The 14,065-nt window shown below is 44.3% G+C and overlaps 1 protein-coding gene across 1 annotated transcript in view; it reads right to left on the reverse strand.

Moving 5' to 3' along the window:
- The window catches only part of GABRA6 (gamma-aminobutyric acid type A receptor subunit alpha6), a 30,755-nt gene extending 16,903 nt beyond the window's left edge, over positions 1 to 13,852 (reverse strand). The window contains exons 1-7 of the mRNA XM_035107994.2: positions 13,762 to 13,852; positions 13,151 to 13,218; positions 9,131 to 9,351; positions 8,945 to 9,027; positions 3,002 to 3,145; positions 2,086 to 2,238; positions 1,125 to 1,384 (exon numbers count right to left, since the gene is read on the reverse strand). Of these exons, the coding sequence (XP_034963885.2) occupies positions 1,125 to 1,384; positions 2,086 to 2,238; positions 3,002 to 3,145; positions 8,945 to 9,027; positions 9,131 to 9,351; positions 13,151 to 13,153 (864 nt within the window). The 5' untranslated portion in view covers positions 13,154 to 13,218; positions 13,762 to 13,852. The remainder of the gene's footprint in view (positions 1 to 1,124; positions 1,385 to 2,085; positions 2,239 to 3,001; positions 3,146 to 8,944; positions 9,028 to 9,130; positions 9,352 to 13,150; positions 13,219 to 13,761) is intronic.
- Positions 13,853 to 14,065: the final 213 nt, after the last annotated feature.

The following is a 14,065-nucleotide window of genomic DNA, read 5'->3' on the forward strand; positions in this document are numbered from 1 at the left end:
CCAGCCCTATTGGAAGATGCCAAAGATTAAACAAAGGACTTTCTGCATAGCTAGCATATATTTTACCATTGCGCTATTGTCCTTTCCATCTCTGTGGCAAGAATTTCTCATGCTACCACTGTAGGGCAGGGAACCTGTGGCCCTCCAGGTATTTTTCAACTCAGGGTCCCATCAGTTCACCATCCCTACACTGTGGGCTCCCTGTTCAGTGAAGTCGACTGCAGACTTTCTCGCTCTTCTTCCTGTACCAGTTCCATGTGGAGGAAACAGGGCAGAGGAGATGGCTCTGTCCTTGTGACTCTGCATAGAGGTTCAGGAGACCGGGAAGGAAGTTAAGAAGTATCTTGGGGCCATCTAGAGAATCTCTGAACCATGAGGGCATTGAGAAATCAAAGAGAGGAGTGGGACTTTGCCCAGAAGGGTCTCTCTCACTGCTGCATCTGCCAAACAGTTCTTAAATTGCATTTCTATCATGATGGAAATGCAAGATGTTTGAAATTACCAGCGCATGAGATTTTCCTTCTGTGAAGTAAAGCCCTTTAATATCTCATGTGAGTTGGGCACTGCGAGATTCCAGCCATTCCATAACTTTTGCTGGGCTGTGTCCAAGACAGCCAAGCATAAGGGAAGATGCCAAGTTTCTGTAAAGTCTAATCCCCCTTTCTCTTCCCCCCCCCCAGTGACCCACTTAAAGAATGCCAGTTACAAACTGATCCAAGAATATGTGGCCTGTGCATATCCCCTTGAAGGGTATACTGTGTTGCTTTCCATGCCAGTGACACAGAAAGCGCTGGAGAAATTTACCTGGCAATATTTCCTGCCGTGCAAGCTGGATAGGCTGAAAATTAATATTCTGGTAAAATGGATATGGAATACAGTCATACATATAAATGCACACATGCGCGCGCGCACACACACACACACACACACACAATATAATCCCTGTGCTTTCACTTTTAAAAGTTTGGGGAATCAACTTACTGCGCTCCTGCATTGATGATACGATTTGGTTATGCAATCTCTCCCAGACTAAGATCACTTTAATATTGTTCAATTGTTTGGCATTCACTACTTTGGCTGTCTCTTCCTATACGATGCTTATTATCAGAAATGTGAGCAATTACCGAGACTATCTCGTCCTCCGCCGGTGCGGTAGCTGCTGAGAGCGCGGCTGCTAGTGCGGCTGCCCTGGCTGCCTTCTTCATTGCTCTCTGAGTCTGGAGATTGGTAAAGTAGTTGACAGCTGCAAACTCGATAAGTGCAGAGAAGACAAAGGCAAAGCACACAGCAATGAACCAATCCATGGCAGTAGCATAAGACACCTTGGGCAAAGAGTGGCGGGCGCTGATGCTCAACGTAGTCATTGTGAGGACAGTGGTGATCCCTGCAAAATAAGGGTGACAAGGAAGCTGTTAGGCCTCTGCATGTATCCTTTTTCAGGCTTCCAATCTCCGCACACACCAACTTCTCTTTGTGTAACTGCTATGTAGCCAATAAACAGATTTACAGCCTGAGCTAGAAGCCACAGCAAGTCCTATTCATTTCCACTGGCAGGAGCAGAGAAGCGTTCAGTGGCACTCAATTCCTAGAGCTGCAGAGCTACAGGCTTACAATGTGATCCTATGGATGTTCATTAGAAAACCATCTCCCCAGCAAGAGTTTAGCAAGAGATCCATGACTACACAGAAGATTCAGTGGCACTTACCCCCAGGTTAATCCTCAGCGCATAATTTTCCTCTGTCACATTCGTTAATTAAAAACAATGCTAATCTCTATCGCAGTACAATACCCTGAACGAACGAAGCAACGAACAAATGAAGGTCATGAGAAGAAAGCGTGAATACCAGCCACGGTTCTTGCTGGGATAGCTTCTTTGTTGATCCAAAACACAACTTGGGACAGGATTACAGTCATGATGCATGGGATGTATGTCTGAATGAGATAGTAGCCTATTTTCCTTTGCAGATGGAAATAGAGTACCTGAAGTGAGTACTCGCCTGTGAGAAACACACAAAGCAATGAAAAATGGTGGATAAATGGAATGATGCAGAGTGGTTTGGGGCAGATATGATAACACCAGCATACCAAAAACTGTCCTAGCTGGAACAGACTCCTTATTAATCCAGAAAGACACCTGAGAGAGGATGACTGTCATGATGCAGGGAGTATATATCTGAATCATGAAGTAGCCCATCTTCCTTTGTAAGTGGAAATAAACAGTCATTATTACGTATTCACCTGTTAGGAAACAAGTATATCAGCATTATCTTTGTCCATGTATTAGAGAATCTTGGAATGTCTTAAATAAACACATAGGGAGGACTGTGTGTACTCATCATTAAAAAAATAACAATTCTGTTATCAGGAAAAGCTGTGTTTGCAACATATTCTACCCTTTGGCATCCCCCCACCCCCCATTTTTCAATTAATTCAGGTTTTAATTATATTAGGGAGGCCTTGTCCACATCCCTTTGAAATGCTGGGCTTCTTAGATTTCAACAGACATTGCCCCACAAACTTCCAGGCATAACTTCACAACCATATGGCCTAAACAAAAAAAAAATTGGGGGGGGGGGAGTAATGAAAGAGAGCACAGGAAGCTGAATTTTACACCCAGGACAACATCCTGTATTTCCCAAGTGTTCCTGCTGTATATAAACCTTGCGAATAAAATGGTATTTTTAGCTAGTTTTGCCTAGGAAGCTTCGAGGCAAAGTGTAGATTCAGAGCCCCATAACACACCAGCTTCCTTGCCTTTGCACCTCAGCCTATAACCGCCCTCTGGATGGCAGCAAAGAGATCTGGCCTGGAACTGGGAGGAGCGATCAGAACTCCCACCAATAGATTCATTATCATTTACTCTCCAAAGGACTAGCAGTTGGAGCAAGTATGCCATTGGACACATACACAAGTCACACTGTGAGCGTGTAAAAAGTGCCATGTTGAAAATCTCAGTGGTCATTTTCTAATGTTGGCGCTCTGCATGCAGATGTGATCTTACCTGTATTGGATTTTATCGTTTCACTAGAGACTGTTTGCCCTATAAGATCATACTGGAGAAGACTGGAAGATTCTTGTGGAATTTCCACCGAATATAATGGTCCTTTTTTCCAGGTGTAAATAATCTCACTTTTAGGATAGGCATCTGAGTCAGGCAGGGAGAGAGAGAAAGAGAGAAAGAGGAGGAGGGTTGTCATGTGTTAATTATACTTAACTCCTAGTGCCAAAATAAGCAGCAAATCTCTTCTTTGGTAGATGCTGCTGATGAAGCACACAATGTGGTGTGATCTATGTTCTATGCACTGTTACCGCTGCTGTTATAGAACCATCACATGCTCTAGTTCAGAATGGCCAGAGAATACTTGGGCTTCTGCAGGCTCCCTGTCTGGGCTAGACGGTCTGAGTATTGAAAATGCAAGGAGAGATGTTGCAAACTCTCCTGGTTAAAGAGACTCAGGGGTTTGCTTCAGGCTTATCTCACAGTCTAGAGATGTATGGGAGAAATGGACACCACGTCTTCCATTTGCTGAAGGAAAAACCAACAAGGCGACCAACGTTTTCTGCTTCTCTGGCACGACTCTTTAGTTTCCGTGCCACTTTCACACTTGTGGACAGGAGGTCCTAATAGCTGTGAAATGCAAGAGGTACAATGCAGGCCCAGGGCACAATGCAGTTCTCCAAGCCTCTCTGTCTGGCTTCTGGAACTCTGCCCAGGCCACAACCCCTCCCCCAGGTCACATCTCTCACTTACCCTGCTTTGCACCAGAAGAAGAAGAAGAAGAAGAAGAAGAAGAAGAAGAAGAAGAAGAAGAAGAAGAAGAAGAAGAAGAAGAAGAAGAGGAGGAGGAGGAGGAGGAGGAGGAGGAGGAGGAGGAGGAGGAGGAGGAGGAGGAGGAGGAGGAGGAGGAGGAGGAGGAGGAGGAGGAGTTGGATTTGATATCCTGCTTTATCACTACCCGAAGGAGTCTCAAAGCGGCTAACATTCTCCTTTCCCCTTCCTCCCCAACAACAAACATTCTGTGAGGTGAGTGAGGCTGAGAGACTTCAGAGAAGTGTGACTAGCCCAAGGTCACCCAGCAGCTGTATGTGGAGGAGCGGGGAAGCGAACCCGGTTCACCAGATTACGAGTCCACCACTCTTAACCACTACACCACACTGTTTTTGCCAGGCTGAAATCTGCTCATGAACTCAGTTACTGCCTCTTGTTTGCCTGGGTGGGAGATGCCCGAAGGTATGTGAGTGGGTGTAGAAACTAGCCTATTCTACAAAGGTAAAATCTACATTAATTGCTCTGCCCACTTCTGCCGCTGGCCTCACTGCTGCTGGCAGCTTGCCCAGAATGCAGTACGCAGTCCTCAGGCTGAAAAGGGTTCCCCTTCCTGGCACAGCATAAAATTTAAACGTGCACCAGATTAGCACAGCAGCCAGTCACAACAGCAATATTATTCCCCCATCACGGTTTTATTTATTTATAATATTTCTCTTACCCGCTTTTCATTAGCAGAGCAATCCCATTACCATCGCATTGACATTAAAATCACGTACACGTTTAAACAAAAACAGGCAGGGAGATATCCAAATTAGCACGCAACCAGCAATGTAAAATAGCAACGCAAAAAAGTAGGCATTTAGCTGATGCCAAAAAATCCGCAGAATCAGCACCAACCAGGGAGGGAGTGGAGTCTAGAAATGGTTTAGTGAGCTTCCTCCATAGATCTTAATTCACAGGCAGGTCTATAGAGTGAAGACTATTCATCTTCAGTCAGTGCAAGCAGCTTGAACTTTGCTCAGTAGCATGAGAAAAACATCTGTGGAGCTCTTTCAAGACTGGTGCAATATGATCATGGTGGCCATCCTTGCCATGGCTGTTCCGAAGTAACTTCAAAGGCAGCCTGGCATATTACATTAATCCAGTCTTGAGGTTACCAGTACATGGATCAATTTGGCAAGACTATCCCCTGTCCAGGAAAAGCCACAGTTGCCTTACCAGCCAATGCCAGCAAAATGTGTTTCTCTCCATGGAGACCACTTGTGCCTCCAATGACAGTGATGGATCTCAGAACATCCCCTGGAATATGTATTTGTTCCTTCAGAGGAAGTGCAGCTCTGTGCAAAACAGGTAACTTGCCCAGTTCCTGGACCTGGGAACCAGCCACCAACCAAGTCTCCATTTTATCGGGAACCTGTCTCAATGTTGGTGTGTATTTCAGCCTATGGACAATCAATTTTATTCTCAAGGTACCTCAAAAATTTGTCACAGCAGCTTTCTAAGGGTTCCAAAAATAATATTAACAGGGATCAATCTTAAAAATTCCCCTATGGTGGAGTATTTCAATTTAAATGGCAGCTGGCAATGGTTTTTGTTATTTTTCTATTATTATTATTATTATTATTATTATTATTATTATTATTATTTATTTCTTCTTTTGTTACAACTGCAAATACAAAGTTGAAAGAAAGAAAAATCCCCATACAACACAGAACAACTCTGCCACATGGCTATCTGAGGATGCAACAGAGATCCTTCTTTGCCACCTTTACCACCATGTCGTAGGAACAATCATATGCTCTAGCAAACATTGTGTCATCTTCCTGCTGAGATTTGCTCTACTTGCATTCCAGCCATTGTTCAAATTGCCTAAGCCACTTTGAAAATAAGGGAGAAGATGGGGCTCTGTGCCACTAGAGAGGGCTCGTAGGAGAGATCACATTGATTACCTGCCACCATTCCACAACAACAATAGGGCTCAATAAGATCACCGCCCCTCTGTCACAAAATCCCTCAGATTCAGGAATCCATCAGATTCCATTAGCCTCTGGGAGTGGACCATCTTCATGTGTCCCCAATCCCTGCAGGGGGAACTGATGCCATCAGACCAAACCTCACCAAGGAATGGTCTGACCATGACAGTGGATTAACTTTCCTGTACACCACTTAGACTGTTGTTAAGTGGAAAACAGATACAGAGGAACCTTGGTTCTTGAACTTTATCCATTCCGGGAGTCCTTTCGACTTCCAAAACGGTTCAAAAACCAAGGCGCGGCTTCTGATTGGCTGCAGGAGCTTCCTGCACTCAAGCAAATGCACGTCGGATGTTCGAGTTCTGAAAAACGTTCGAAAACCAGAAAACTTCCTTCCGGATTTTTGGTATTTGGGAGCCAAAACAGACGAGTACCAAGGCATTTGACAGCCAAGGTACAACTGGAAAGAAAGAAAGAAAGAAAGAAAGAAAGAAAGAAAGAAAGAAAGAAAGAAAGAAAGAAAGAAAGAAAGAAAGAAAGAAAGAAAGAAACTACAAGCCCCTGCTCCAGACTATCCTCTTTAAGTTCTGGCACAAATACCAAATCAATGGCATGCACTGCAACATGCTCCATGGCTGCTGTGGTAGCCATGAATTCCTGAGTTGGGGTGGGTGATGCAACAGCAGCATCCCTATTTTGCCTCTCTGTCCCAACACTAGATGCAATCCCTTGAATTCTACGCAGGAGTGGAACAGTCTGGTGAGGGAGACAGAATCCTTATGGACCACAGCGACATCCTCCTTGCCCTGCTGTTTACCAAAGTACTCAGGTAGATAAAACTGCACCAGGCCAATTCCACCCAGCTAGTCCACAGAGGTCTTGGTAATGCATACCAGCTTAGCTCCCTCATCAATGACCAAATTGTGAGTGACATATATTTTATTAAGGACCAACCTGGAGTTAAGAAACCATACCAGAGTGGCTGAAAGGACAACCTAGGTCTTGGTGGATGGAGAAGAGACTCAAAAAGGACACAGCTATCAACCATCTCTCTCTCCCTGCTCCTCACTTTTGTTGTATATGGTCACTGTGCTTATCTTCCATGAATTTATTCTTTACACAGAACTGTCACCATTTGTACCTCTTGCATTTCATGGTCACCTGGCCCCAGTGGATTAGTTCCAAATGAAATTGGTTGAACAGAGAACCCACTGAAATCAATCCAACACGTTAGTCCCATTAATTTCAGTGGGACCAACTTAGCAACTAACTAAGCACTGATCCAAGCCTATGTTCTATACATTTTTCTCTCTAGGGTGGGTGGTCGATGAATGGACAGCTATCTGCCAATTGTGACCAACATTTTATGCATTTGATAAGATGAGTTCTAGTCCACAATAGCTTACTCCATAATAAATCTATTTGTCGGTGCCAAAAGACACTGTCGTTTTTGTTGCAACAGGCTAATGCCACCCCTGCATTCTAATTTTCAAAGTAGATGAAACATCAAGAGGTATTATACAGTACTGCAATTCCAACAAGACACACCCACCTAACTATTCCTATCATGCATGATAACTAAGCAATAGTGATGATATCCAGGATTATGCAGAAGTCACTGAAGTTTCTCTCCAACCCAAAAATGTTGCTAGTACTTTTTAAACTGTGGCTGAAAAAAAGCAAGCCATGGTATCCTTCACAGAGCATCTTGAAGCCACATTCATCATGTGTTTTAGCCTTGTCTTTAGGTACTCTCCCTCCTTCCACACCAGCAGGTGAGATCTTCCATATCCCTACTAGACTGGGCTACAAATATCACTTCCCTTGCCAAAGAACTGGGTAGGGAGATGTGAAACTAAGAATTAAATTCAGGAAAGATCCTTTGTTTTTCCATCAACTTAGGCAAAGCACCCTGAAGCGAGACGCGAGGGAAACTTGTTTTCACATCCTAAATCAAATGCCATGAGACAGCTTTTTAAAACTTGAGATCTGAAACATGGCATCTTTCATCCCCAGCTGCCAATTACAAGGCTTCACACAAGCTCTGATAGGTAAGTTCTGTGCACAATGGCCAAGTTTCTCTCCCACTGTTAACTTGCCCTTGTGCAGCAGACTCCCAGGCAAATAGTTTGGCTGGGAAAGAATAAAGGGTTGAGTGCGTGCCCATTTTCTTCCTTGGCACCTAGCACAGGGTGCGAAATCTTTGATTCCCCAGATGCTGCTGGACTACACCTCCATTTTCCCTTACCGTTGACTATGCTGGCTGGGGCTGATGGGAGTTGGAGTTGAACAACAACATAGGTTCCCCGCCTATGAGTCCTTATCTTAGAGTAAAGCCTACTGACCCAAGCAGGTATCATTCTTGAGGATAGCCAAGTTTTACCAAGTGATTTTCTCTAAAAGGTTTACAGCAATGACTGAAATTGCACTCCTGGTTGTAACTTAAGATTGGAATCAGCATTTCATTCTCCTCTGTCCCTTAAATATAAAATGCCTCTTAAAGAAATAAATAAGGAAAGTGGGGATCAGTGTCAATTCTGATGGACCCCAGACTTACAACCACAGACACTGAAAACTATTACCTGTTATTTATTTATTTATTTATTTATTTATTTATTTATTTTTACAGTGGGACCTCGGTTTATGAACGCGATCCATTCCATGGAGGCATTCGTAAACGGAGGCATTCGCTCCCCGAAGGCACGCTTCTGCGCATGCGCAAAGCGCCGATAGAGCGCTTCAGCGCACACACGTGCTGTGCAGATCGCTTCTGCGCATGCGCGGGCTGCGCAAATCGCATCTGCGCATCTGATGCCGCGGAACCCGGATGTAAACACTTCCGGGTCTGCGGCGTTCGTAAACGGAGGCGTTCGTAAACAGGACTGTTTGTAAACTGAGGTACCACTGTATTAGCACGTCAGCAATCATTACAAGTTACTACCAAGGCCATGTTCAGCTGAGGTAGCAAAGCACAATGGAAAGCGCAGTCCAGGAACTCTGTAAGAAAGCATTGCTTTGAGCAGCCGACCTAGTTGCCTAGCCCAGAAGATCCTACCACAGCAAATTCTTTCATGAAGGGCCCATTTTTAAGAAACATACTTGCATAAGAGATTGTGCTAAGAAACAGTATATCAAGAGGCAGTATATTATGTTGCCTAAGACTTTGCTTCTACTGAAAGATAGGAACTATTTGCAGACTTACAGCTCCCAAACTTCAGGGGACAAGCATGTCCATCCATAGGGAAGTTTACCAGACGCATAGGACAGTCAGCATTAATGGTAAGTCTACAAAGGAGAGCAGAATGGAGCTGAGTTAAATCACCAGCAGATGTGGGAGGGGGGAATACATGCCAGAACAAAATTACATGCCATTAGAGTGCCTTCTTACCTCATGGTATAGAGGATGGTGCCATTCTGCATTATCCTAAAAAGTTTGTTTGGAGTTGTCATATTATGAGCAATTGACTTCTTCCCATTTCTGAAAAAGGTGTCTGGTGTCCATATTTTACTGACCATTAAATTGTTCAATCTCAGAATTTCAGTGGGCCCACCAAATTTCAACCTCTCATCAATCCACATTTGCCGAAAGAAAACATCCATGGTATATTCCTATCGAGAAAACAAGTGAGCTGAAGATCAGGACCCAGCCTCTCTAAGTAACAATATATGGTTACTTAGTAGGAAGGCTTACATGCACATGTTAACCACACTCCATTCACTACTTAATCACTTTAATCCTATTATCTTTAAGTAATTCCTTATAAAGGAGCCAGCCTATGAAAGGAAAACATATCCTATTTCATAATAAATTGCCCCAAATTAATCAGTGAATAATGGATAATTTGCTATCACAAAAAAACCAGATATCTTGATATGTATTCATAAAACAGAATGTAATTCCTGAAACTAATGCCTTATAACAGATATGTGGTATTGATTTAGGGTGACATTTCTTTTTATTTCTTAGCAGAGGTTTGGATTTAACTGGGTTGTGGTTGGGTAAAAGCTTTCCTGGAGTGAGAGCCAAGGGAGTGGGCGGGAAGAGATTTAGTGAATTTTTATAGTTTTGTTTTTGAAATAATGTATAAGAAGAGGAAGAGATTCGGGAGGCTTGAAGTATAAACAAGACAGTCAACACTGACCGGCCCAAGGCATTTGCTACCTGAAGCAGAGCCCAAATGGTGCCCCTCTGCTTGCTGTGCTATTCAAACATCAGTTCCTGCCTTCTTCTATCCCCTCTCTTCACACTGATAGTACTTCCTGAACCAGGTCCCTTCCCCCCTACAGGCAGTTGTAGGATCAAGAGTGCCATGGCCACTGTAGATGAGGAGTGGTAAACCTCTAGCAAGGGGGTTTAACCCAGCCCACCAAGCTTCCCTATCCAACCCCCAACCCAAACACTCCAGACACCTATAGAAATCCAATATAATGACGAACTTGGAGGGGAGATTGGAGCCATCAGGACCGAACACTGTGTTTTATTATTCTGGTAACGGTGCAATTTATAACCTAACTTTTGTCCTCTTGGAAACACCAGGGCTGTTGGATCATAAAGATTTTTGTGGGGTTGTAAATAGAAGATATAGAAATTGATTGTATGGACATTTTTGGGTAGGGAATATTGGCTTTGGAGTAAAATAAAAGTTAAGAGAATTAGGTTGTTAGAATGTTATTAAAATCAGGGTTTAGAAGTAAAAGGGGTATAATTTAGTAATAGATTGAATTTAAGTGAGAAGGGTTTATGTAATGATAAATGTTTAAGAATTAACGTTTAAGATATAAGGTATGATGTTAGAATTAAGAGATTTTGAGAAAGTATGGATGATATTTGAAAATTGCATGATTTAGTTATAAAAATGAAATCAAGAGGGAGATGCGAGGAAGTCCGTAATGTTAAGAAATAAGATTTGATATTGGATTCTTTTTTCTTTTCTTCGTCTTTGTCTTTTTTGTCTTTTGTCTTTTATTTTTTATATTTTTGACTTTTGTATGTGGTATAAAATGAATAAAAATTATCTGAAGGGAAAAAAACATAAAGATTTTGCCTTCAAAACCCCAGTTCACGTACATAAGAATCTTAGTTTTTGGCTGCTTCCCATTCAATTTCAGTAACGCTTACACAGCAAGTTCCCAGCAGGTACTGATGTACTCATTAGCTTATTTCAGACACAACACTCAAGTATGATTTAACCTTATGTGAACAATCCTTGGGCTCATCAACACCATTCTCCTCTGGTACAGCCACAGTTTAGTGTTACATCCAAACCTGGGCAAACTGTGTTTAGTCTTAACTATGGTTTACTGAAAGCCAACTTTAAACCATGGTTTCTGATCCTGGTTTGTTTCTTTAAACTATAATTAACAGTAACCACAGTTTGAAGTTTGGAAATTATGCCATTAACTGGAAGATATCCTCTTCACAGCCACACCAGAAGAGGTGAGAGGAGCAGTCAAGCCCAAAGGTTGTTTGCATGACGCTTAACCAAAGTTTAGCATTAGGTCTGAATACACCACTCCATGTTCCCTGTGGTTTCTATAACAGTGGTTATAGAAAGCTTCACTTCTGTGGTTCCCCTATAACTTATATCCCTGCTCATCAAAAGCCTCACCAACTTTCATGGCATTATTTATTGTTTTTGTTTTTGTTTTTTAACAATCTTTTATGCCGTCCATATTTGTGAGATTGTACCTCATATTTCACTTCCCTTCTCAGCGCATTGCTATGCATTTTGTAAGAACTTTTAAAAAATCCGAGGTAGGTTAAATGGACAGACAAAACCCAGGATTGAGGTTGGAAGCACCTTATTTTACCAACCAGCCATTCGCCTATATACTTAACAATAAATCTCAATGATGCCCGCGGGAACCACAAACATAATTGCAGCCTTTAGATGGTTGATAATTGATTGTGCGGACATAACAAAACATTCTAAGGAGATTCTAGATGCATACACCCTACTGAGTCTGTAGCATAAAAATGTACGTTTCCCCACCCCCAATTCGGAATAGTTCTTGCTTGTCTTGAACATGCTGCTTTCAATTTAGATTCTAGATCCTGCCATCCAAGGGTGGGTGAGGTTACTTAATACATGTTTGAAAATCATTAAGTTGTCTGTGTGTTTTCCTCCCTGCACATGCCCCAGGTAAATGAAGAAGGAAGTAGGGATTGCAATCTTGGTATACAAGCACCCACAATGTCATTGGGAAAGTGTGTATGTGTGGCTCCTTTGCCAGGAACCACCTATATCGGTTTTCAAATGGATACACTGTTGGTAATGCAGAATTTCTCTGCAATGAGCTTCCATTTTTGGGACAAAACTAGTTTCTCAAATAATGCTTCTCAGGGGCAAAAAATATGCAACAGATCTAGACTGTGTGTGAACTACAGGGGTATCTCAGTTTACGAACTTAATCCGTTCCAGAAGTCCGTTTTTAAACCGAAACCATTCTTAAACCGAGGAGCACTTTCCCTAATGAGGCCTCCCGCCGCCAGTGCCCTTCCACCATTCGGATTCCATTCTTAGACCGAGGTAAAGTTCACAAACCGGGACACTACTTCTGGTTTTGTGTAGTTTGTAATCTGAATCATTCGTAAACAGGGCTGTTCTTAAACTGAGGTACCACTGTACATGCAAAAAACAAGGTCTCCATTGATTCTAGAATAAAATGTCATGTGTGCATTACTCCAGAATATAAGGGATCCTAATAATACTAGGAAGGAAGTTTACAGCAAGGGCACACACACAACATACTGATGTGCCCACCCCAGGTTCCATAACTGAGTGCCTGTTGCCATCTGCTCTTTCACTGAGCAAAAGGAGCACTCCCTGCCTGACGTGCATTTGGCGAAGTTTACTTCCCCTGCTCCGCTGTGTATAATTCTCCGCATTGTGGTGCAAGCGGCGGCAATCTTCTTATAGCTCTGATGCCCTCTTAACCAACAAACCCTGCTTTCCACCCAGGAAGGCCAGAGAGCAGTGGGGGGAGTGAACCCAGACATTTGCATTATGAACTAAATATTTGATTTGCAAGTGTGCTTGAACACACACACACACAGAGAGAGCTCTCCTCCCCTCGAAAAAAGATGCATGCTAAAACTGCCCTCCCGGCCCATCGCAGTCGTGCAAAACCGTTTCTCTGTGCAGCCCCAACGGGAAATGCACGGCCGGGTCCCTGCAAGGCAGAGATTGTCAAGAAGATTAAAGCGAGTAATCTGCTCTAATGACAGTCCACTCAGATGCCACCGTAATGAATCCTAGAAAACAGGGGCAGAGCAAGCTCCCTTGCAGCCGAAGGGCTTGAGAGGCAGAGAGGAAGAAGGGGGAGGGGGAGAGACCCCCTTTGACACCAAGGCTCCTCTCACAGCTAGGATTGGGGGGGGTGAGTTGCTGGGGGGGGGGGTCCTTACCATTTCCACATCTGACACAGGACCAAAGCTGGTCACGTATATGTCTGTCTTGACTTCCGTCACGGCTCCTGAGAAGCGGTTCCAGGGGGCGAAAGTTTGCGTGCGCACCGTCGAGGGGAGGAAGGAGAGAGTTCAGTGAGATGGGTGGCATTTATTCTTAGGGTGCTTCCCCCTCCCCCTCCCCCAAGGGAGGAAACAACTTGTTTGCACGTAGTTAGCAAAAAGTAGGCTTTGTTTGGCTTCCCCAGTTGCCCAAACAGGACTTTCGAGAAGGGGTGTCTTGGCGATGCAATCCTGGGAAGGAGGTGGACGGGGGTGGTCTTGCCTCAATGAAATCTCCCCCCCCCCCAAGATGCCCCCACCCCACAACGGCCCCAAGGTAAGGAGCAAGCCGGGTTTTTCCCCCGCTTGCAGCGCGACCCCAGCGGCGCATACTCGGAAATCCAAGTCCCACATCCCCAACGCCGCGGTGTCCGATGGGGCTCCCTTGAAGGGACGTTTAGGGTCGCAGCCCGCCTTGCAGGCAACTGTGGCTCGCAGAATGCAGCTCAACGGGAGAGGTCAAACGCCGTGGGGAAAGAGGGAAAGTGCACAAGACAACAAGTAAGGACCTGGGCTGCCCCTGCCGCCGAACCCGGGTCGCAGCCGGTTGTCGTAGCCGTCCAGGAGCTTGTCCAGGATCCGGGAGATGTTCTCCGAGTAGAGGTCGCCCTCGTCGGCGGCGGGGTCGTCCGCCAGCACCTTGTGGAGGCTGCAGAGGCAAGCAGAGAGCCCCGCCGTCACCCACAGGGTCCCTTCTTGCCCCAAACAAACTCCCACTCCCACGCTCCCCCCAAAAGTTGCTTCACTTTGGATCAACAGCAAAGCAGCCCTCCCGGCCATTTGCTGTCCCAAGGATGTAGGAGAGCGAGACTG

The sequence above is a fragment of the Zootoca vivipara genome, chromosome 2 (assembly GCF_963506605.1).
Source record: "Zootoca vivipara chromosome 2, rZooViv1.1, whole genome shotgun sequence".
NCBI lineage: Eukaryota > Metazoa > Chordata > Lepidosauria > Squamata > Lacertidae > Zootoca > Zootoca vivipara.